The sequence below is a fragment of the Crinia signifera genome, chromosome 2 (assembly GCF_055691185.1).
Source record: "Crinia signifera chromosome 2, ASM5569118v1, whole genome shotgun sequence".
In the NCBI taxonomy this organism is placed as follows: domain Eukaryota; kingdom Metazoa; phylum Chordata; class Amphibia; order Anura; family Myobatrachidae; genus Crinia; species Crinia signifera.
The window spans coordinates 269,087,448-269,112,437 of record NC_139218.1 but is presented as its reverse complement, the minus strand read 5'-3'; the positions used below and the strand labels follow the sequence as shown (position 1 = coordinate 269,112,437).

The following is a 24,990-nucleotide window of genomic DNA, read 5'->3' as shown; positions in this document are numbered from 1 at the left end:
GGCCCTGATCGTTTTTTGGTACAATATTTAATTAAACTTTAATTAATTGACGGCTGTGTTTGTATTTATTCATACTAAAAGAACTGCTGCTGTGAGTGATGCTGGCATCTTTACGAGATATGGGGATCGCTCACAGCAAAAGTGGCGCTCAAAGGGTTAAACACAGATGCGTTTGCTAATGTACCTTGGTTTTTTCCTGGGGTAGACATCGTAATGATTCTGTGGATTTTCCAGTCTCCTTATGACACAATGTCCAGTATGTAATTCTGTTAATATTTAAACATGTATGTATGTGTATGGATCTGATTTCAGTTTGAGAGTTGAGGGTTTGTTACATTGCTTGAGAAATCCAATAATACCTTTATTTTTATATGATGTCACATGACCTTTGATAAAGATTGCAAACCATGCAGTTTTACAATGGGTAATTAGCCAATCAGTATCAGAAATGTATTCCTGGATGAAAGGAGTTCATCTTCTGTAAGCTGGGGAAATGTGGATAGGAGATATTTAATTTATATATAGGGGGTATTCAATGTCAGGGGTACGGCTGTCGAGCAAGCTCGACAGCCATGCCCCTGTCCCGTTCTCGCTTTGCTCGACTTGAGCTCGGCGGTCGGGATTCAATGTTCCGGCCACCGAGCGTCGAGAAAGAGGCGTGGCAGCGAGTTGAGGGCGGCAATAGACGAGCTTGTGATGTCGGGCTCGTTCTGCCGAGAACCCCTGTTCAATGCTGTCGGCGAAGACAGCATTGAATAGGGCCTCGCAGCCCTCCCGCATGGAGAGGGCTGCGGGAGCACGACTAACATTGAATACCCCCCATAGTCTTCGAAGTCCTAATACTACCGTGTGTGTGTGTGTGTGCTCGTGCGTGCGTGAAGTGGATTCAAAGGCTCACATAAATTTGGAGTGGATAGAGTAACCTAAACCAGTAAAACTAAACAAAAAAACAACAACAAACCCTCCCTTCAATAACTTAGGGTGATGGCTGTCATGACATGCTACTGCTTTTTGTCAGGTGCTATGTCTGTAGCACAGATCTAGATAAATGCACTGCAGATAGTGGGTATTAGGTAGCTGCATGCCTAGTACACATTAAATGTGGGTTTATATGTGTTGCTCATAATGGATAGCTGAACTCCTCCATTGCAAATGGCCAACCCTTTAGCCAGATTCTAATTACTGAGTCCTAAAGCATGTCACATGAATGCCAAATAAACAGTACATTTTTTGTGTAAAAAACAATATGTAATGGAAGATTGTAAAGTGCTTCACTAAATGTGTATTTACAACTGTGCTAGCTGACAAAGTGTGGGCAAATGATACTATGCTCAGGATATGATTAAACCACTGTCCTACCATTTTACATGGGATACGTTCATTGGGTCACCAGCAAGTTGTTAGACAGTTAGGTCGACGTGATTCTAGTCAAAATGGTCGACATGGGATTTTTCACTTTTTTGAGCTGACGTGCCGACAGGCGGTATTTCATGCCCTACTATCCACTAGGGCATGGTGGGAGAATAAAATAGTGTGCCGAGCGTAGTGAGACACCAAGCCCGAAGCATGGCGAGCGCAGCTGTGCACTTTAACCTGTGCCAATGTTGACTGTGTCGACATTCGGGTAAAAAAAAACAGCGAAAAACACCATGTCGACCTAACCCATGTTGACCTAATGACCCTGTCGACTTAACCCATGTCGACCTAGACTCGTGTCGACCTTCTTGCATGTTGACCTAATGATGGTTACCTAATGATTGTTTAACAACTTGCTGGTGACCAACTGATCCACACCCTTTTACATACTGTATGTGTAAACCTGATAACATACATATAATACAATACATTGATCTATGATTAAGCTTAACAGTTTTGGGAGACCACACACATTAGCCTATTGCAGTCCAAATGTTTGTTTTGCAATTCAAACAGTCTGGTTAAAAGTAATTGTATTGTTTTTTTTGTATTGAATAATGGTCTACATTGAATGTTGAACGATGTTAATGTTATTATTTTAAAGTGGCTCTTCATTGGATCTGCTACTAGCGCTAGGGCTTATTAACCTTACTAGACGTTGGATCACAAAGGGTTAAGAATAGCCTATGACATGGCCCACAATTGTATCCAATACTGTGGGGCAAAAAAAAGAGGAAACTTGTGTGCAATTTTACCAATTTTTAGCAGTTTGTAAATACCGGAGTTATGTTGGAATAATATATATCTCCTATGCTAGAGTAGTTTCTAGTTGTAACAGCCAAATATTTATACAAGAATCCAGATTCTGATCATTTTGTCATTTGTTACAGAGGAGTTCAGGTGTCTATTATGAGGTTGTACATAAGGTTATTAAACCCTCTTTCAATTTGAATTCAGTCCACAGCTACCTATTGCTACTTTTACAGTTCCATTAGCTTGTGCTTAAAATACTGCGTCATTATGCAACTCTCAATGTCTAATAACTGCATGTTGCTCCGTGACGGTACTACATTGTGCTGTCACGGAGCACCATGAAGTTACTAGACAACGAGACAGCACAATGCAGCTTTTACCAAGCTTATGCAGTATTTTGTCCATATACAGAGGTGCCTATGGTATTTATTACTGCAGGACACAAGCGCTTCTGCTGACACACTTTTCTTCACCACTTCCTTACCAAAATCTTAGTTCAGAGGGTCACAGTTTCCCAGTGTGGTTGTGCTAACGCTAGAACTGTATTGCTGTAGTCATCTCCTTTGGTTTGGAGAGGGCTTGCACATCTGGAATTAAGCTAACATTTGTAATGTGGCAAGACAAAGTTTTAATTTTTCAAAATTAAAACCACTTTGCTGTGAACTTCTGAACACAAATGAAATATGTTCAATTATGCTCTGGCAAACATAATCACTACTGGTAAAGTTAATGAATAGAGGATTGAAAGTAGATTCAAGTTATTGTTATAAATTATCCTAATTTTATATAAAATATTTGTATCTGACAATGGTTTTCTCATGTTAGTATATGGGTTAGGTCTAAAGTGAAGTGGGCTAAGGGCCCTAGTGACGTAACAGAAGAGGAGAGGGGGGCAGAGAGAGGAGGAGCAAAGCAAGGTCGGAACACGGGACTCAAAAGGACCACTCCACTTCACTCGCCACCTGGTAACTGAAGGCAACTGGTGGTGGTGTTGATAGTGAAGGAGCAAGCCCCCCAGCCTTGCTCCTCCCCCTGGGCATGGAAGGTCCTTTAGCCCACTACAATTTATCAACTACCTTTTGTATATGGTTACACTATGCTCATAAGCTCCCCCATATACTATGCTGAGCTATTGCATGTAGCCTCGCATGCAATACCTTGGCAACTGCAGCTCTCCAGGGGCTGGATTGCATACAATGCATCAAGTGCAGTCCTTTTGCTTAAGATGTATTGTAATGTGATGCCATTCATTGCTGTGGGATACGACAAATCCTTGTGGCGGAAGCCATAATGATCTCAGGATCCGATGCAAAGAGGACTGCACGTTAGATTGGAGTGGGAGGTAAGTTACACATGATATAGCATTCTTCACACTAGGACCATATTGTACTAGTGTATGGGCGTGTTAACTTCTCCATAATGTTCCATCTGTTCTTAGGCACTTCACTTTCTAACTAAAAGGGTCACATTCACAGTTTGTTTTCATGCCAGTACTTACAAAGTGTACTGAACCAAACTCAGGATTTCAGATGTTTTTGAGACCCCAAAATACCTATAATTATATTCCTCATAAAAAAATAAAAAACACACTGAGTTTTGCTGGGGGCAGTGGCATATAATACTTGCGATCCTTCTCAGTTCTGGTTAACATGTGACCTCATTACTGTGTGACATGCTCCCAGCCAATCTGTGACTAGGAGCAGCCGCATCACAGGTCTCAAGATGAGCCTCGGAGAGACTGGTAAATTAATTTGCCAGAAACCCCCCCCCCCCCCCTTCTGACCTCCACTGTGGAAAGGAAAGTGAAGGGTAAGTAGAGGGATGCCAGGGAGGAAGAAGGGAGGAGGAAAATTGGGTTTTGGAAGGATTTCTTGTATAATTCAATCCTGTTTTTTTTTTTTTTTTTCATCCCAGGATTACAAAATTTGATTTGCATTTGCTACCATTTTTATTAGAATTTCCGGTTCACCATGCCATCTGTTATTACCTATAGTTTTTCAACCATCATCCCTAGTTTTGTCAAAATAGGTGTGAAAATTGGCAAGTAAATATTTTTATTCATCATAATGACCTGTAATGTTTACCTTATATCGGAAATATAATCTTTTTTTACACAACATTTATGTGTTGACATTTTTTGCAGATATTTTGTGCATCTCTGAGATGTTGGCACTCAAAGGGTTAACTTTCCCTGCACCTTACTAGCAGTGAGTGCATCTGTGGAGTAATCCATGCCCTGACTATAGTACATGTACCTTGAGTGCCTGTGAAGTGAACCATAAATCGTGCACTGAAGCAGACAAAACAGCTGCTCCTTACATGACCCAAATCACACCCCCCCCCCCCCCCTTCCACCTTGCTTCTGTTATACATCACTTTCAAGTCTGCTTTGTATTTGGCGGCATACTTGTAAGATGAGTGCAGTTCTACGTTGCACCAATAACAGGCTGTTAATAAATAACTAATACAGAACATGGTCAGTACTCACATACATACATGTGTTCTTCCTGTCTAATTAATTTAGTTTTAGATCTTAATTGCTTTCTGAAACTAATAAATAGGACATGCATGTTCTGACTATGGTATATTACACTGCACATGTGTACTGTTGTATAACGGGATGAGCATTTCCTCCTCACTTCCTTGTGTCACTTTGGGACTATTCCATCTCTTATTAGCTGTAAGAATGCAGTGTACATATTCTGCTGTGTCTGTATCACTGGCCCTTCAGGAGATATCAGCTGCTGTACTTTAAACATTGAAAAGGTCTTCAATTCGATAGATTACCAGCCGAGGAACCTAAAGATTATTCCTTTTAAATAATCTCCTGTAAATGTAACTGCTGATTTTTGTTGGCTTTTTTGGGGGCCATATCAGTAATGCAGAATATTATTTTTCTTAACGTTTATATGATATGACTTGAAAGTTTCGGTACTCTTTACCTAGAAGGGCGCCAGTGATTGAAATCGCGGGCGTCGGGGGTAAAAATCGCGGGCATCGCGGGTACATAAAAATCTGCTACCCGCGATGACCGCGATTTTCCCATAGGGAACAATGTTAAAAAGGCTGATTGAGCGCGATTTTCATGTAAAATGCCTCAATGCCCGCGATTTGGCCATAGGAATCAATGTTAAATGGGCCACAGAGCCCAAATAAGCACAATTAACCCTTAAATGTCCCCCCAAATTTTTAACGCCACCCCACGATCCACGCCAACCCGAAGCGTGGCGAGCGCAGCGAGCCCGCGAGGGGCGGCGGTACGCGTCCTCCGACCTTTTCATGCCCTACTATCCACTAGGGCGTGGAGAGAGAATAGAATAGTGTGGCGAGCGCAGCGAGCCACCGAGCCCGAAGCGTGGCGAGCGCAGCGGATACCTTCACAGGTAGACGCGTCCCCTCGCGGGCTTCACAGGTGACCGCGTCGCCACGGACACCTGTGAAGCCCGCGAGGGGACGCGTATAACTGTGAAGGTATCCGCGTCCCCTCGCGGGGCTCGCTGCGCTCGCCACGCTTCGGGCTCGGTGGCTCGCTGCGCTCGCCACACTATTCTATTCTCACTCCACGCCCTAGTGTATAGTAGGGCATGAAAAGGTCGGAGGACGCGTACCGCCGCCCCTCGCGGGCTCGCTGCGCTCGCCACGCTTCGGGTTGGCGTGGATCGTGGGGTGGCGTTAAAAATTTGGGGGGACATTTAAGGGTTAATTGTGCTTATTTGGGCTCTGTGGCCCATTTAACATTGATTCCTATGGCCAAATCGGGTCCATTGAGGCATTTAACAGTAAAATCGTGTCCATCGGGCCTTTTAACATTGATTCCTATGGCAAATCGGGAGCATCGCGTCGCGGGCATCGCGGGTACATTTATGGACGGCCGCGACGCGACCGACGCGTTTTCCATGTTTAACATGGGTTTCAATGGGAAATCGCGGGCATCGCGTCGGTCGCGTCGCGGCCAGACATAAATGTACCTGCGATCACCACGACGGGCGCCCTTCTAGGTAAAGAGTACCAAAGTTTCTTATTAGTGACTCGCAAAATATTATTATTTTTTGTTAGTTTTTTTTTTATAGTACTTTCCCGACGAGCACAATTGTTTTTTATCGTCTGCTTGTGTAAATAGTGAAAATAGTTTGTGAATATTATCTTTTGTGCCATACAGTCAGAAACTTACTTTGGCTATTATAAGTATGCTTTATAAAAATGCAAAAAGACATTGTACGCCCATATTCATAATTGTCTATTATTCCAGAGTACAAGAGATGCAGAAGCCAAACTGAAAAATGAAAGTAGAGTGAAGCTTTTTGCCTTGGATTCGGACACACAGGTAAATGCTGTATGAACGTGGCATACTGTCTATTACCCATGAAAGTTTGATCTGTCCAAGGTAACTTGACTGTTTGCTTCTTTTCCTGGCAACTATGTATAAGTAGCAGTTGTTTATGAATGGGTTGTTTAGTAAGACATTTACCCAGCCAAGCTTTATAGCTACTGACATCTGTTAATAACTTTTAAATTACGTTGCTGCTAAACACTCCAAAAAGGAACATAATTAAATGGACTTCAAGTGTTTTCAATTATACTTTACCACAACTAATTTGTCACTTAATCCTAAATGTCTGAAATGCAGCCACAGAGTAGATTAGGAGGCTCAGGTAGTCCCATTTTCCACCCATGAAAACGATTTCATCGGTTTTGGCAATGCCTCAGTAAATCATAGATTACCACAGTTTTTAAAATGAGAATAATTAGGATTTTGGAATAAAACATTTGTGCTGTTTAGAAATAATTGTAACCATTTAATGCCCCAACTGCTATTCGATGTTGTATTTTTTTAAATTAGATTGCATATGGTTTCAAATACTGCAATCAGTCCAGTGCTGGGTGTGCTGTATTGTAGTGGTCTACTGTAGTTTAACTATTTGTTTTCTTCTCTATTTCAAGAAACTTGATATTTCGAGAATTGAACCTGAAGTAAAACCCTTTGAAGAGAAATTTGGGAAAAGGATATTGGTGAAGTGTAATGATTTGTCTTTTAATCTTCAAAGCTGTGTGGCTGAAAATGAAGAGGGACCAACAACAAATGTGAGAATGGGATTTATCATTAAGTATAAAAGCAAAACCTGTCATTTGTTATCTTTGTGTTTATTATTGGTTTTATTTATTGCATAGCTGAGTGTCATCCTCCATTAGCTGTCTGTGTTTGCTTTATTACATATGGTACTTGTTTCCTAGCAGGGCGCCCACTAAGCTATTTGCTTAATGGGCTATTCTGCATAGTGAAATCGCATTGCGCATCGCATGGCTTTTTGTGCCTTGCAATGTATGCGATCTCAGTAGTTAATTTAGTTAATTTTATTCACTGCACCCTGAGTGAAATCGCATCGCAGATGAGATCAGATGAGATTTCAGTAGTTCATATGGTAAAACACTACCACTCTCCACGTCACCCCGAAGCGTTACGCATCCTCCGACCTTTTCATACACCCACTATCCACGTCGGCATGGAGTTGACTTTACATAGTGTGACGAGCGCAGCGAGCCACCGGGCCCGAAGCGTAGCGAGGGTACGCAGATTACTTTACATGTATTCCGCGTCCCCTCGAGGGGCTCGCTGCGCTCGCCACACTATATAAAATCAACTCCACGCCGACGTGGATAGTGGGGGTATGAAAAGGTCGGCGGATGCGTTCCGCCGCCACCTTGAGGGGCTCGCCACGCTTTGGGGTGACGTGGTGAGTGGTGCTGTTTTTAGGTGTTTTACCATATCAACTACTGAGATCTCATCTCACGCCACAAAAAAGGGCCATGCAATGCGATTTCACTCAGGGTGCAGTGAATAAATTAACTAAATTAACTACTGAGTGTACATAGGAAATCTGGGCGCCCTGCTAGGAAACAAGTACCATGCATATACACATATTTGGCCATCAGTAGTATTCGGTATATTCTCACATGTTCCACCCAGAGGACACAGAGGATGGGGGCTGATGGGGTATACCCCTTATTGAGCTTGGGGCATTTTACATAATGATTGGTCTCCTTATGCATTTTCTGCAATGCACAATAATTAAGGAATTTAAGTTTCTGATACCGATGAATGATTGTATGGGCAATCCTAGAAATATTGGGTTTTATCCGCAATCATGATTTCTTTTTCTATATTATATCACAAAGTATTTTGGATGGTAAGTTTCATTTTATGTATGTAGAGAATGTAGTTTAGACTATAGACATACATTTCAGGGTATGATTTTTAATCTATAAAGTCTTATGGGTTATTGTAATGGTTCCAAGGAAATCTTCTGGGTGTTCACTTGTCAAACTTACAGACAATCGGTTAGATGTATTAAGCCTGGTGAAGTGATACAGTGGAAGGTGATAGCCGAGCAACCAGTCAGCTCCTCACTGTAAAATTTTCAAATCCAGTCAGCAATCTAACAGTTAGGATTGGCTTGATAGCAGTTAGCTGATTGTTTAGTGTGTGATCACCGACCACTTTATCACTTTACTAGGATTAATAAATCTTCCCCAGTATCACATGGTAACCATTCAGAAACCTCACTATATCTATGTAGTAGCAAAATTTACATTTTCATACTGACATTGTACTAGAGCTCTTGCCTAAAGCTGGAAAGATGCCTTTTCTCTCTGATGGATTTTTTTTTTCTTACCATATATGTTTGTTTTTAGTTAAGGTAAGGGGTCAGAAGTCTCTTATGTCAGCCGACATGCTGCAACCTGTATGTTTTCTTTTCATACTCAGGTGGAACCCTTCTTTGTCACGCTGTCTCTATTTGACATTAAAAATAACAGGAAAATTTCTGCAGACTTCCACGTGGATTTGAACCATGCCTCTGTGAGGCAAATGATTCCCCTTCCTTCTCAGCAGCTTTCAAATGGTGGCGGGGACTTCGGGCGCAGGGTTGTAGGTTCTGTACAAGAGTCTATGCTGCATTATCCGAAACAGGTACAGATCAGAGGCTTTAGCTTGCGCTGTATTGTCAGTCAAAAATGTTATCCAGCTGCAAATGCATTCCTAACTTGTAAGGAAATGGTGAATGCAGCCAGTTCGGGTTCTAAATAATTAAATAACATATGCATTTCAAATGCTATATAGAGCTGAATGGGCCATTTATACAAAGTGCTGTATAGCAATACATGGGCGGAAGGCTGCACTGATTGCTAGGTGGGGAGCGAACTACTTTCACTTAAGTCATAATGGTTTCTTTTGTATTAATATTGCAGTTTGGGTTCAGCGCCTATTGATGCAGCTTCACAACAGTACACCTCACTGTCACACACAAGTTTGTAGCCTGAGTGACCAGCACATAATTCAACTTTCACTCATCACCCTATTTTTTTATCTTTTTAACGGTAGAGTATGTACTATAGTAGTGTAAAAATGGTTAAAGAGCTATCTAGGTTCTGACATGTCACGTCACATCATGTATTGACCCATCCCTTGCTCCATGTTGGCTTACGTATGAGGCTACAGTCTTGTGCAAAATCTCTTGCATGAGGTTTGTTTATCTGTCCAGCAAGAGCTGACACGCACACATAAGATGACCACCCATCCATGGAGATGACAGAGGTGGAAAGGGAAAGACCACTTCCCTTCTATCCCATCTCTCTGCAGAGTACAGGTGGGCTAAGGAAAAACACTTGTGCAGTACTCGCAGCACAGTGGGTAAAAACAGATGCCTTGTATATAGAGTTTATTGGCCTCCATTCGCCTGCTCACATATTAACGCTATTCCTGACACATATAGTTCTGTCTTTACTAAAACTATCGTCCTTGAAGTATCCGTTTTCTATGCTACTGTGGACATATTATCGGATTTGTAAACAAATGACTATTTTCACATCCATATAAAACTTAGAACATAATGGTTGTATTAAGTAAGACGTTATCAAGTGCTCACTGGTATAAAATATAAGCTATTATTATTGGGTATGCCTTCTTGATATAGTGCATGCAGTACTATAAATAATAATCCTAAATCTTCATCCTTTTAGGGTATTTTCTCCTTAACATGTCCCCATCCTGATATTTTCCTTGTGGCCAGAATAGAAAAAGTCCTTCAAGGAAGCATTGCCCACTGCGCAGAACCTTACATGAAGAGCTCAGATTCAACAAAGGTAAGTTACAGTACAGTATGTGTCCTGATGTTATGTGTATTATATTGGGTCAGAGATCATTGCTCCAGTTATCACTGCAGCCATTGTCACTTTGTAAGGGAAGCGGTCATTGGTGTTTGACTGCCACTTTTCTCTATTCTTAAATGGATAAATAAATACACCGTATCTGTGCAGTCTCCTGCTTCTTTTAAAATAAGTGGTACTTGTTTCCTAGCACGGCGCCCATCGCATCGCATTCCATAAGGAATACGATTGTATGCGATGCAATGTTAGCCGATTTTATACAATTTGAAATTGTATGGCATATACAATGGTATACGATTTTAAATTGTATAAGCACCCTAATGGGTGTTTTCAATGTTAAATGTGCCCCATAAGATAAATAATTGTATAAGCACCGTAATAGGTGCTTACAATGTTAAAAGCACCCCCACGCCACCCATACTATCAACGCCAACCTGAAGCTTGGCAAGCGCAGTGGTACGCGTCCTCTGACCTTTTCATACCCCCACTATCCAGGTTGGCGTTGAGTTGATTTTATATAGTGTGGCGAGCCACCGAGCCCGAAGCGTGGCGAGCGGACGCGGAATACATGTGAAGTGCTGCACTTGCCACGCTTCGCTGCACTCGCCACACTATATAAAATAAGCTCCACGCCGACCTGGATAGTGGGGGTATGAAAAGGTCGGAGGATGCGTACCGCCGCCCCTCGCAGGCTCGCTGCTCTCACCACACTTCGGGTTGTTGTTGATAGTGGCGGTGGCGTGGTGGTGCATTTAACATTGTAAGCACCTATTAAGGTGCTTATACAATTAAAAATCGTATAGGGGGACCATTTAACATTGAAAAAACCCACTAGGGTGTTTATACAATTAAAAATAGCATTGCATTGCATTGTATGCTATATACAATGGTATACAATTTTAAATTGAATAAAATGCCTTACGACTGAATATCGTGGGCGCCGTGCTAGGAAACAACTACTAAATAAGTTCATATATATATATAACTTAAAGCAGTGGTCCGGCACTCCACTAAAACAAAAACAGCTACCACGGTGCCTGCCACATAAACTAAATAAGTCCAGGTGTACCCAGCGGTACGGGGGCGGCACTCAGTGGAATTTTCACATAACCATAAAAAAACTGCAGACCACCCCACAGTTCAGGTGCTGACGTTTCGATAATTTAATATCGTTTGACTTAAATATATATATTTATTACAATGATCACGATCCTGTCCAAATGACCATTTCCACAGTGTATTATAAAGTACTCTAACCAATGTGCTCTAACTTCATTGGTTAATGTCCAAGGGTTCTATATATTAAGGTTTTTATTCCCATAAAATGATGTAGAATCTGCAGTGTCTGCATATTTTATGTATCCTGCAAAGTACTAACAGCATAATGCATGAGATTTTGTAAAAGTCTACAGCAGAAGGCTAATTAGCACTGCAGATGGCAGTCTGTCATTTCTAGTGGTTACTATGATCTGGTCCCTATGCAGCAAACTCTAAAAGTGAAGTTTTCTAAAGTTTTGCTACTGTATGTTCATTGCCTTGTTCAATGTTAATTTACACTATGTTCAGATGGTGTAAACCTACTTTAAGCTCTTTGGGGCATGATAGCAAAATAGAGTTCTTCTGTACCCTACCTGCAGGCTCCATCTGGCACCGGCTCTGATTCTGAAAACTAGCACTGAGCCATAGTGTCAGGTTTCCCTGGAGGAGGCTTTCTCTACTGCTGTTCCTGCCAGTTTCACTTATTACAGTGGTTCCCAAACTTTAATGGAATCACAACATCAGAGTTTCAGAGTTCTTTTCACGGTACCCCTAGGCCAAATGTTTTTATTGAGAAAGGAATAATAAAGAATACTTACATTAAGTAAATAGTGTTTATAGGTCATCCTCATGCTGAGTTATGTGTTGGGGGACCGATTCGCTTCTGGTTGCTGACATTTTTTTATGAGGACGTTCAACATAAATAATTTTAATTGGTCCTGGGCCACCAATCTGTGACACCCTTGCAAAGGGTCCCATGGCACACAGTTTGGGAACCACTGACTTTAGTACATAGGGGGTAATTCAGACCTGATTGATACTCCGCCACCCTGCCAGAGTGAAAGAACGACCTGTGCAAGGTTGGGAAAGGCCTGCAAAAATATTGCAGGTGGCAGTTGGCTGCAAAACTTACTTTCTAATAATTTTTCCACTGGGTGCAGTCTGTGTATAATCCAAGACTTTCTTGTACAGTGTGAGCGAGGCCAGAGCTGACGTCACACCTCATCCCTACAAGCTCTACGCATATGCAGTCATTTGATTATCGCCCGGCCTGCGAATTTGCAGCCCATTCATCAGGTCTGAATAACCCCCATACCGAGGATTTTTTCATTCATAGTGAAAATATTCACTGTGGAACAGATGGTTTGCATTGTAATTAATGCATAGTCCCCTAAATTACAGTTTTTGTAACTACTGTGGTACTGGAAAGCTTTTACTCTACCTTCAAGTAAAATCAAGCATGTGTAATGGTTTTATAAAGTGATAACCTTATAACAAAGGTAGGTTATGCTTTGTAACCAGGCAGTAAAACCTAAAATGGAAACAAATGGTCTGGCTTCACATTTGTTTCCCTGTCCACCAGAATGACAAACATGATTATATGTGTTCATAATAACACAAAACTGGTCACAAAATAAAGCTTCAGAATTGTAAATTCACTTAAGGGTCATCATGACCTATACATAGGTCATTACTAAAAGTCCAGTATCCTATTGACCCTGTTAAATCTTAGGGCAAAATTATTATTCTTTTTTTTAATATCATGATTTTAGCCCAATGGTTAGTATCGGGGTATCCTATTAAAGCCTGCTTTTTTTTAGGTTAAAAAAAAATCCAGTTTTCGATCGATAAAACATGCGATACAGGATAAGTTGCCAGACCCATGTGTTATTACGGTTCTGAAAGGCTACTTATTGGAGATTAGAATCATAATCACTGGCACATGCTGGCATGGAGGGCTACAAAGATGGCCCCTGGTGTATTTATTAGAAGCTGTCAATTTATTAGAAGCTTATAGATATGGCTCTGTCAGAGCTTCCCAAACTTTCTTGAATGACAGCACCCCTACTATGATGATGATGTTTTTTTATTGGTACATTAGGAAGAAATTGTGCCTACCTCTTATCCTTTGGGGAAGTTATATGGTATACCATTATGCTACTGATACTTCACATGATTTGTGATGGAAGCCACTAGCACTGAATTTTCTTATCGCTTTGACCATAAATAATTTTATTTGGTAATAGACCACCAACCTGAGGCACCCCTGCAAGAGCCTCACGACACAAAGGCACACCTTTTGGGAACCACTGCTCTGAGTTGATATGACTGGAAACTGCAGCTTTGGAATTTATTGCCAGAGCTCCCTGCATGGATAGCAGATGTATTTAATCAAACCATTATGTATATCCCATTCAGGTTTAGTATATACATAAAATGTCCAATAAATACATTTATATATGACACACAGATACTGTTCCCATAAAGGAGACTTTATACCATGCAGATTTTATGGGCACATGAAAACCATTGAGCAGCAAGTCATTGGTACTCTACATAGTGCAAAGTATACAGCTTGTAATCTGGGTAAAAACTTAACTGAAATACCACCTGTTGGCATGTTTTAATAATCTTCAAAAAGCTTTACGTATAACGTAAGTATCGCAGTATTACCTAAGCGTAGTGTGCACTTTATATGCATATTAAGGCTTTCATCCTGAAAAAAGCCTGGTTACAGCTTCTATCACATTTGTACCAGTTTCTCTATAGATAAACTGTATAGCGTTGGATATGGAGGAAACAAAACTGCTGTCCAGTAGACTAGATAGAGAAAGACAACCCAAGCTTCCTTTGTGGACAGAAGTAACATGCAACACATGTTTTGTTTATTATGACTTCTGTCTTCCTTAAGCTGGGTACACACCTTCAGATTTATCTGTCTGGTACAAACAAAAATTTGATTTATGTATGGGAGCAAATAAGAATCAAACATTTACGCCCAAACACTGGAAAACAGACAATTTTCATTCAGACAAATTGGTTAAAACCATTTGATTTAACACATGTATCCAAACAATCATTTATGTCCTTTTTAGCAGTGTTTGGGAACAAATGGTTGTATTTTGCTGCCATATATTACCAGATTTTTCTTCCCACCAGATAGATTGGACAGATAACTCTGTAGGTGTGCACCCAGCCTTACTTTCCCCTCACACAAACTTAACCCTTTGGGCAGTATTCAATGTGAATACTCAGCATGTGCAGCAAATCCTGTTTAGGATTTGCTGCACAGTCGTTGTGTTTCGGAGGGCACGTTGTGTTCCGTTGTCTTCGCTGCCAGCCCTCGCAGTCAAGTATTCAATGCCGCAGGGGCTCGCTGCCCCTGACGGCGATTCTTAACCGCCGCAGGGAGCCGGGGGACAGCGGCAGACAGGGAGATGGAAGTCTCCCTGCCTGCCCCAGAATGTATGTGGGGGGAGGAGGGCTCCCCGGGACCCAGGCAGCACAAGCTGCCCCCCAGGAGAGCTAGCAGGGCACGCAGGTAGGGAGCCACTTGCACTGCTCCCAAACGTGCATATGTAATGATCGGGAGCAATGAATATCTAATGAGTGGCTCTCCGCCCCCTGCTGGCTGTTATGTGTAAAAAAAAAAATTAATAATAATTTAAAATTAAATATATATAAAAATAGCATGCCCCTTCACATAATAAAATCCCTGATTTTATAACACCAAATGTAATATAAAAAAAAAAAAAAAACCTTTATTTTAAAAGTTCACATTCCAGTTCACCATAAAAAGATGGCGATTGCTACACGGTGACACACGCTGAAAATCACTTAGAAAGCAATTTACCATCTGATCATTGAATACACTCACGGCGAATCACATTGAAAAATCCATTGAAAAATCGCAGCGAATTGCAGAGACTATCAGACGGTGAATTGTCCGTCATTCACTGTTCGCCGTTGGCGAATATTGCACATTGAATAGGGTGATTCACTTTTTCAGTAAAAAGATTCACCTTCAAGCATGAAAATAGCACACATTTGCCATAGGACATGGCGAATCAGCCTCATTGAATACTGCCCAAAGGGTTAAGTTTGTGTGAGGGGAAAGTAATCTCTGTGAAAGATAGCCACTATAAATGCCAGCATCGCTCACATTTGTTATGGAAAATCAAATAAAAAATGTTGTGTAAAAAAAAAAAAAATGAAGATTATATTTCCTATATAAGGTAAGCATTACAGGTCATTATGATGAATAAAAAGGTTTGCTTGATAATTTTCACACCTATTTTGAAAAAATTCACTTGGCACTCGCAACCTCTGTGTTCTAGATCAAGGTAAAGCTTTTGTTATATACTCCAAGGAGAATTTTTGAAGAACAAATTGTGTATCGTAAAACCCTGTTTATCTATCTGTATGTTTTTAAGGGTAAATTATTTAATGCAATTAAATATTAATAAAACTATTTGCTGTAGCTTTAAATGTTTTAATGCCTTTGACAGGTGTACCACTAAATAGTTTATTTTTAGCCTTTGCTTAGTAATCTCCAGGTAGTGCCGGGACAGGGTGTCTTGTTTTAAGTGCCTGGTATTCTTCCTCTCGGATAAGAGTCCGGCATTGTCTTTGGCTTGTACCAGTCTTGCTCATATCTATACAACAGAGGCGGAACTACCATTGGTGCAGCAGGTGCATTGCACCAGGGCCCCTGAGGACTAAAGTAAGGGGCCCACTGTTCGTAAACCAGCAATGATAGTTGAGGAGGTGGGCTTAAATTATATATTTTGCACCTGGGCCCACAAACTACTAAGGTTTGAAATTGTCCAACAGCAATATAATATTTTAAGGAAGCTTAAAATAGCACTTTAATCCTCATCAAGGTAACACCTCTCAATACAGAGTGTGCAGTATAGGGCCCCTCCGTGTACATCATTTATATCTCTGTGTCCTCTATACAGTATGTGCTTGCCTTATTCCTCTCTCTGTACCTGGGTCCCTTTTTATACCTCTCTGGGTCCCCTGGACTGTAGTCCCTTTATACCTCTGTGCTCTCTCTACGCATGTCCTTTATTCCTGTCTCAGCCTCTTGTACCTGTGTCCATTATTTCTCCCTATGTGTCTCCTGTACCTATGAATTGGCCCCATAGTGTATGATGATGCTCTTATAATTGCTGTCCATCTCTCTTCCACTGACAGGCCAAACCCCTTCATAATCCAGTCAGACACTGGACATAAAACCTTTAGCAATGAAAACTGTAACATAACTCTCATTCACTTGTTACGATACGTTTCCAGTAGTTATCTCGCCCCTCTGCACTTCTGAGCATGAACACAAACCATACATTGTTATAGTTGTAGGAAACTTTGATGTAATTTAATGCTTATGTTACAGTATCTCTTTTTAGTGATCATCTGCTAGTTGACCAAAACCCTTTTTGCACAGCAGCCCACTTTCTGATGTTATTCTTTGCACTTCCTTTTTCTATATTTATGGAGTTGTATTTGTGGTTTGCTGTAAGGTTACAAACTGTTTGTTCCCAGGATGTGCATACAAGTTATTTGACTACAGTTACCACTTCTGTATGGCTTCATTAAAAATTAATCTATTACTATATACACCTAAATGTTTTCTGCAGTTTTATACAGTGTGCTGATTTATTATCCAGGTAGCACAGAAGGTTTTGAAGAATGCCAAACAAGCGTGCAGTAGACTTGGACAGTACAGGATGCCGTTTGCTTGGGCAGCAAGGTAAGCAATGTGTGAGCAACCTGCGCACTGCAGAATATGGTGTATGATAATGTTTCCTGTCCAAACAGTGTTGAGTACTTAAATCTTGTTATAGTCATGGGGGTGGAATTAATTTATATAAGACTTCCAACATGATGCCTCCCATTAGGTACCAAAGGGTGTGGTATGGGGCTCCAACAGGGGGGATCCGGACAATCAGTATCCCGACATCAGAATCCAGACTGCCGGTGCGCCAACAGGGGGGCGAGCGCAAAGAAGTCCCTTGAGGGCTCGGTGGCTCACCACAGGTTCTATTCTCCCTCTCTGGGGGTCGTGGCCCCTTACAAGGGGGAATAACCCCTGTGAGTCGGGAATCTCCCCTGTCGGAGCGTCATCTGGCACCTGTACCAAATGCTTTGCTCCTGGTTTTCTCGCCTAATTTATGACTGCGTTTTGTACCTGGCGCAAGAGGTTACATTGGAGACTGTTGTATGTGGTTTTAGGTCATGGGTTAATGGGTGGTCGCTTCTGGCTTTAATGCATGGGGCTGTTCATACAATTAGAGCTCCTTTTTTCTTGTCCAGTAAATTACCCTGTTAATGATATTTTTTGAGTTTCAGGCTGTAAAAAACATTCTCATTACCTGCAGCAAGGAGGATGCTGTTGGGATGAATTTAATGTCCCCTCTAATTAGCCCACGGTAACTTACCACGACTGATTAAACTCCTCCCTTAATTACCTAACTAAATTAGATAACCCTTTTTATGCAAACCAACTCTTACCCAGGGGTGTCACTCACTCACCTAATTGTTACCCATTGCAGTACAGAAGGGGCATTACTACAGAATTAGGGAGTGGCTTCATGTCCTGACCCGTTTTTCGTTGCTTCATGGGTCCAGGAGATGTTAACGGTTGGGTTTTTATTTTTGCTTTTTTTGCAGTGCCCACTTCTAAACTGTGACAGGCAGGGGCGTAACTAGTACTGTGTGGGCCCCATAGCAAAATCTTGAAAGCCCCCGCCCCCCCCCCCCCCCCCCCATTGTCATTACAAAGCTCCTTAGCACTGATTTTATTCAGCATGCTGTGAATAGCATGCAGTTATGTTAATCGCAAGTACCTGCATTCTCCACGTAAACTGGCCCACCGCAATGCTGTTTGTGCTGCGCTAGGACACAAAACAGCATTGCCAAGGTAGTTTTAGCAGATTTCTGCTCGCACTACTCCTGGGGTGCAAGTAAAATGTACTAGTCAGAACTTAGCTGGCCGCTGATTTGAATAGCCCCGAAGAGCTCTCTCACGATGCTATTCATAATGCGCTGAATTAAAGCAACCCAAAAGAGGATGAGAGAGGGTGTGTAGAAGAGGAGACAGGGGTTAGGGGAGCAGAGGGGGAGTTGCAGAGGAGTGGTAGAGTAGTAACGGGGGTGTACAGATGTAGAGAGGGGGGTTGTAAAGATGGAAAGGGGGTGTGGAGGAGGAGATGGAGGTTAGAGGAGAAGACGGGGGTTGTAGAAGAGCAGAGAAGGGGTAGAGGAGGAGACAGGAGTTAGAGGAGGACTGGGGGTTTGTAGAGGAGGAGAGGGGATTGTATAGGAGAGTGGGTTGCATTGTAGAGGAGAGGGGGTGGAAGTTTTGTGATAGCCATTACATTGCACATCCTAAACCCCCCCCCTCCCTCCCTTCTCCCTCTGTCAAAGTGGTGTGTGTACCTCCGGCTTCCTCCTTCCAATCCCCGTCACGGCCCTTCTCCTCCAATCCATGCACCAGGCTCCTGTCACTGAGCAGGTGCTGGAACTTTGGTGTCCCCCATCAACAAGTGTTATCTGGAAGCAGCCCGCACCCCTTGTACTGAAGCCACTGTTCTTTCCCACATCTTTTGCAACTGTGTCCTTTAGTTGATCTTTCTTATTTTTTCAGACCATTGTTTAAAGATTCTTCATGGACACTGGATAAAAGTGGGAGGTTTTCTGCAATTTACAGACAGGACAGCAACAAACTTTCAAATGAAGATATGCTTAAATTGCTTGCTGATTTTAGAAAGTGAGTATTTCATAATTTCTCTTTAAACTTTATAGCATAAGATAATTGTTTGTTCCTTAAGATGCAGGTTAAGGTGTGTACACATGGTCAGATGTGCCTTGAGATCCTATCCATGTTCCGATCAGATAGGATCGTGGATAGGATCTTAAGGCACATCCGATTTGCATCCAATCTTGACTATTTAGTGCAGATCTGCACTATATAGACAAGGCAGCCAAGACTTTCTGGCTTCCGATACGTGAACGCGCTTCGGGATCGGATCGGGATCGCAAGGGGTAAAACCCTTGCGATCTGCATCCGATTCCGATCCGATGCCGACTATCGTCAACATCGTAAAGGAAATCGGACCGTGTGTACACACTATTAGTTAAGACATGGGTCTTCAACCTGTGGCCCTCCAGATGTTGTGAAACTACATGTTCCAACATGCATTGCCACATTTTTTCCTATAAGAGCATGCCAAAAAACCTCAGGGCATGCTGGGACATGTATTTCCACAACATCTGGAGGGCCAAAGGTTGAAGACCTGTGAGTTAAGATGACATCACCCAGGTTCCTTTTAAAACAAAAAAAAATTGCAATTGGTCTGCAAGCTATGATTGCATTTATTATGTTCACCAGTGAATTAAACATTACAGATGTGTCCTCCTAAATATAGTTGCCAATTGTGTTCTACTGATGCAAATAGGATGCACAAGCAGCTCCTCCAGATCAAAAACCATATGCAGCATGCCTATTTTCTGTGTGCAACAACGTTCTGTGTGTGACTGCTGCTGTATCCACATACTAAATGCTACCTTTACAGTGTTTTACTGGAAAACACTGTAAAGTAGCATTTAGTATGTGGATATTGCACAAAAAATATAGTAATGCCATATATTAGTTTAATCAGCAGAAGCTGCTTGTGCATCCTGTGTATTTGCATTCTTATGTAAAACAGGATGCACAAGCAGCTATCGCTGATTTAAATGATATGCAGCATTACTATATTCTCTGTGCAGCCACGGCTGTATCCACATATGAAATGCTACTTTACAGTGTTTTCCAGTAAAACACTAAGGTAGAATTTTGTATGCCGATACAGCAGGAGACCTACACAGTATGTTCCAAGTGGATGCAGCTTTTCTGTAAGCAAAGAAGTTACAGGCTGCTACCCTGACCACACTTTTAATGCAGATTTTCTTCAGTCTCAGGAGCTTCAAGGTAAAATCAGTGTTAAGTTCACCCTCTGGAGCTTGTCGCACAGAGTAATTTCTTAATTCTGGGCACTTCACCTGGGAGCTATAAATCAGGGCCCATTAGCAATGCCTGGATACTGCCAGATAATTGAACAGCTACAGATGTTTAACCCTGGATTTGCAGCCACACAGGAAGTCCCACAGCTATTTAAATCTGCCAGTTAGACTTGTTCTGCTGCCACTGACTTCCAAAATAATTACAGCAGTAGCACAGTATCCATTTGTGTTTTATGAGGAAGAGAAATTACAGTCTTGTATGATGCTTGGTAGTCATGGACAGGAACTATACATATATGTGTGGATATAGATACATATATATGTGCATATGGAAGCTTATTAATAAACACATTTTTTTTGTTTTTTTTTACTTTACATTTCTGAAAATGGGTGATCATGAAACAATAATTAAAACCATATATGGACTATTACTTGTTTGAAATTAAATGTAGTCACTGTTTATGATAGGGTTAATAGAATTGGATACATTAAAGTCACTGTAACGATGTGGGTGATATGATTAGTAGAAAAGACAGTCTATTAGAATATAGTCCTCTTTAGTTGGTATTAGAAGTTCGTATTAGCGTGACGTCATGATGGAAACAGCATACTTAGTACAACATAAATGTTCATATGTTTACCCCTCCTATTGCAGTGGGTGCGGCGAGATTGGTTTAAAATAGATGCCGTAAAATATACAGTACATAGGTGGCCACCTGTATGTTGGTTTGAATAACGGCTCCGGGCTTGTTTAGCACTCTGATCAGCCAAATGCATGGAATTTATAATGGCAGCCTCCAGAAGTGAAAAGTAAAATAGTTGAAACCAGATAAGTAAAGGTGGCCATACATCAGAAAGATATTGTACCCAATCATACAATCTCAATTGATTGTAAAAGTGCCCATACACTAGTAAGATTTATCTGCAGATCTGGCTGGTTGGAACAAAAGCATGGTTATGGATGAGTAACAGTTTGGCAGTTTTCCAGCATTTCCAAGCAAATGGTCAACTGTCATTTGCTCTCATCCATGACCATGATTTTGTTCCAACCAGACAGATCTGCAGATAAATCTGCGTGTGTATGGCCACCTTAAGATGGATTGTATGCAGATTGTGTGCACATCTTGTGTCCACAATCATGCTGCAGATGGATTGTATGCAGATTGTGTGTCCAAAAACCACCAAGGACTGCCGGGATTTCAAGGGAAATTGTACACAATCATGAGCGCAATCGATCTTAAGATCGATCTTTCTGATGTATGGCCAGCTTTAGGCATGTCCAAACTATGGCCCTCCAGCTGTTGTGAAACAACAAGTCCCATTATCCCTTGCCACAGTTTTGCTATTAGGGAATGCTAAAACTATGGCAAGGCATTCTGGGATGTGTAGTTTCGCAACAGCTGGAGGGCCATAGTTTGGACATGCCTGAGATAAGTCCTCTGACTTCAGGGTTTTGCCTTACAAATGATTGCTTCTTTAATAAAATGTTGGAGTTTGGCAGACATCCCGCACAACTGATAAACTTGTGCGCTACATTCTTCTCACTATTTCATGAAGAACTCCTTGACTAGGATGTTTATGAAGGAAAGATAAACCCTTTACACCACCACTTTTTCCTCTTTAAGGATTGGCTATATTGCCATGTTTTCTCATCGGAATTTTAGCTTTATTTACAGTAAAATACAGAAATAACTTGTCAGAATCCCCTGTTTTTCATTTTCTAATGAACTTTCTATGCCCTTAACACAGAGGTTATCTCTAGCTACAGTCATGCTGGTTATAACCTGTTTGTTTATCTGTTTATAGACCTGAGAAGATGGCCAAGCTTCCAGTTATTTTAGGAAATCTAGACATTCATATTGATGATGTTTCTCCTGATTTTCCAAGTAAGCACCATATTTTACACTTAAATTAGAAGTCTAATTGTAACCAGCACAGCACGACGATGAATTCTGTTTTGTATTGCTCCTATAGATTATGTGAACTCCTCATACATTCCCATGAAACAGTTTGAGAACAATGCGGAGACGGTGGTAACATTTGAAGTAGAAGAGTTTGTTCCTTGCATTCCAAAACACACACAACCATTCACCATCTATAATAATCACCTCTATGTTTATCCAAAGCACTTGAAATATGATGGACAAAAGGCATTTACGAAGGTAACTATTAAATTAGCTAATCTGATAATATACAGTAACTTGTATAAATGCTATGCACCGGCTGCTTTTAAAGAGTGTGGTATAGGGTTCTGACAGCCGGGATCCCGACAGTCATTAGCCCGACGTCGGGATCCCGACTGGCCTGATTCAGACAACATGGTGAGCGCAACAAATCCCCTTGCGGGCTGGCCAAGCTGCGGGCATGTTGGCTCGCTATGCTCACCACCTCTTCTATTCTCCCTCTTTGGGGGTCGTGGAGCCCCACGAGAGAGAATAGCCGGTGGCCGTCGGGAACCCGTCTGTCTGTGTTTTAACAGTCGGGATCCCGGTAAATGACAGTCGGGATCCCAACTGTCGGGACCCCGTCCGGCACCCGCTTTTATAAGTAGCCAACAGCTTTCTTTTTACACTTTAATTTAGATTTTAGTCAGGACTCGTCTCTCCCAAATGTAAACGTATCTGGAAATTTTAAAGCTGCCCCACCTGTAGTGCTACTTAGTTTGCTCATGTGCAGAGTTACTCCTTTTCTCTTTGCTCCCTACCCTTAATTGGCCACCAAAATGTGCAAATCTGTGATTCTGCTCAGCGGTTAAAACACATTTTATTGACACTAGTTTATCAGTAAAGAAGAACAAGCTGAGAAATGTATACGAAAAAGTTGGTTTGGGTTGGGGAAGATAGTTAAACACTTGAACAGTCTAGAAAATTATTTTTTTTGTTGCTTTTTTGTGTAATGTTACAATGGAATGTTCCGGTAAGTTCATGTTTCACAGCGCTCTACCAGCATGTTTACAGTTATACTGCAGACACTGTTAAAATGCTTTGCGGCAGATGTATTAAGCCTTAAAAAGAGATAAACCACAAGGGTGATAAAGAGTGATAAACATCCAGCCAATCAGCTAACTGCCATTTTTCAAACACAGCCTATGCCATGACAGTTAAAAGCTGATTGTTTAGATGTTTTCACTTTATAGCCATTGCGTTTCTCTTTTTAAGGCTTAATACATATGCCCCATTGTTAGGCGTTTTTGAATTATGAATTTGCATTTAAATTGATTATTAGTGAAGTGACTAGTGATGAATTTAGTACTTTGGGGACAATTATTTGTTGTCATAGATGTAATTGATAAAATAAACACATTGGGGGGTATTCAATCCTGGGCCACTATATACGACGGGGGAAATAGCGGTGAACGCCTATTCAATGCTGTCTTTCCCGACAGCTTTTAAGAGGTAGATCGACAGAATGGTCCTGACTTTAAAAGCAGTCGGGCCCGTTTTGTCAATTTCGGCCACGAATTGTTGCGATCGCGGCCGAATACTGACAATCCACGTGCGTTTGACACGCCCCCTTTTCGCCAATCAAAAAGTGGGACATTGAATCGCACCTGGCGATCTGCGGTCGAACAAAACGAAAACACGTCAGGGTCACGGCTGTCGGGCCAGATCGATTGTCGTGAACCAGGATTGAATACCCCCCATTGTTTAGTTATTTAACATTAGATAAAACAGTTGTATATTTTTCTATAACTATATTGTATGCATTAGGTAGTGAAACAATTGTGCATTTTATCCTTTTTATTTCATTTGATTATTTGATTTTCTATAGATATGCATTTCTATCTGAAAGTTGTGCTTTAGCTTTCTATGTATAGCTTAACAAGTAATTCAAGTACTATAACTAATGATATTTATGAATTTTTTTAATATGATTTTTTCAGGCAAGGAATATTGCCCTATCAATTGAATTTAAAGACTCGGATGATGAGGAGGCACAGCCTTTACGGGTTGGTTGCAAATTTTACACTGGATATATTTATCCACAACTTTGTAATAAACTATTGCAGAGGCAGTTAAATTAGGCATAAGTTTGATAGGAGGCTCTCAATTAACTGCTGCGCTCACTTTCAGGTATTATGGTACAGAAAAGTGTGCTTATTTTACTGCAGTTAACTTGAAAGATTCCTTTGGGACCTTGTGCTTAATTGAATCGCCCATCATATAGCTATTTACAATTTTGTAGGGATATCATTTTAAATGTTATATTTTTTTTGTGTGCTTCTAAATGCAGTAGTTTTTCAATTTGTAAATTCTAAGGTGAGTATTCAATGCCAGTGCGAGCGGCCGGCGAGGGGGTTAAACTGCGAGGATCACAGAAAACCAGTGATCCTCGCAGTTTAACCCCCGCGCCGGCCGCTCGCACTATGCAACGTTCCGGGGGAATCCTCGCAGTCACAGAACTGCGAGGATTCCCCTAAACTGCGAGAGCCGCGGCTAGTGCAGCAAACTCGCTGTAATTAGCCTCGGCTCTCGCAGCTTTTGGAGGCACATTCGCAAATTCCCCCTCGCTCAAAAAACGGAGCGAGGGGAAATTTGCGAATGAGGGGGGTCAGTTGAATACTGACAGGGTGAGCGGTGACTGCGAGCAAAAAGTCCTGCTCGCAGTCACCGC

The 24,990-nt window shown here is 41.5% G+C and overlaps 1 protein-coding gene across 12 annotated transcripts in view; it reads left to right on the top strand.

The window, feature by feature from the left end:
* DOCK9 (dedicator of cytokinesis 9) overlaps positions 1-24,990 on the top strand; it is a 235,561-nt gene that overhangs the window by 123,187 nt on the left and 87,384 nt on the right. For all 12 annotated transcript variants that reach the window (XR_014469714.1, XM_083168608.1, XM_083168606.1 and 9 more), the window contains exons 10-18: positions 6,419-6,493; positions 7,111-7,251; positions 8,933-9,136; positions 10,186-10,308; positions 17,040-17,122; positions 19,019-19,141; positions 22,183-22,262; positions 22,351-22,538; positions 24,260-24,325. Coding sequence is in view for 11 of the 12 variants with exons in the window: in XM_083168608.1 (XP_083024734.1) it covers positions 6,419-6,493; positions 7,111-7,251; positions 8,933-9,136; positions 10,186-10,308; positions 17,040-17,122; positions 19,019-19,141; positions 22,183-22,262; positions 22,351-22,538; positions 24,260-24,325 (1,083 nt within the window). In the remaining variant the exon portion in view is untranslated. The remainder of the gene's footprint in view (positions 1-6,418; positions 6,494-7,110; positions 7,252-8,932; positions 9,137-10,185; positions 10,309-17,039; positions 17,123-19,018; positions 19,142-22,182; positions 22,263-22,350; positions 22,539-24,259; positions 24,326-24,990) is intronic.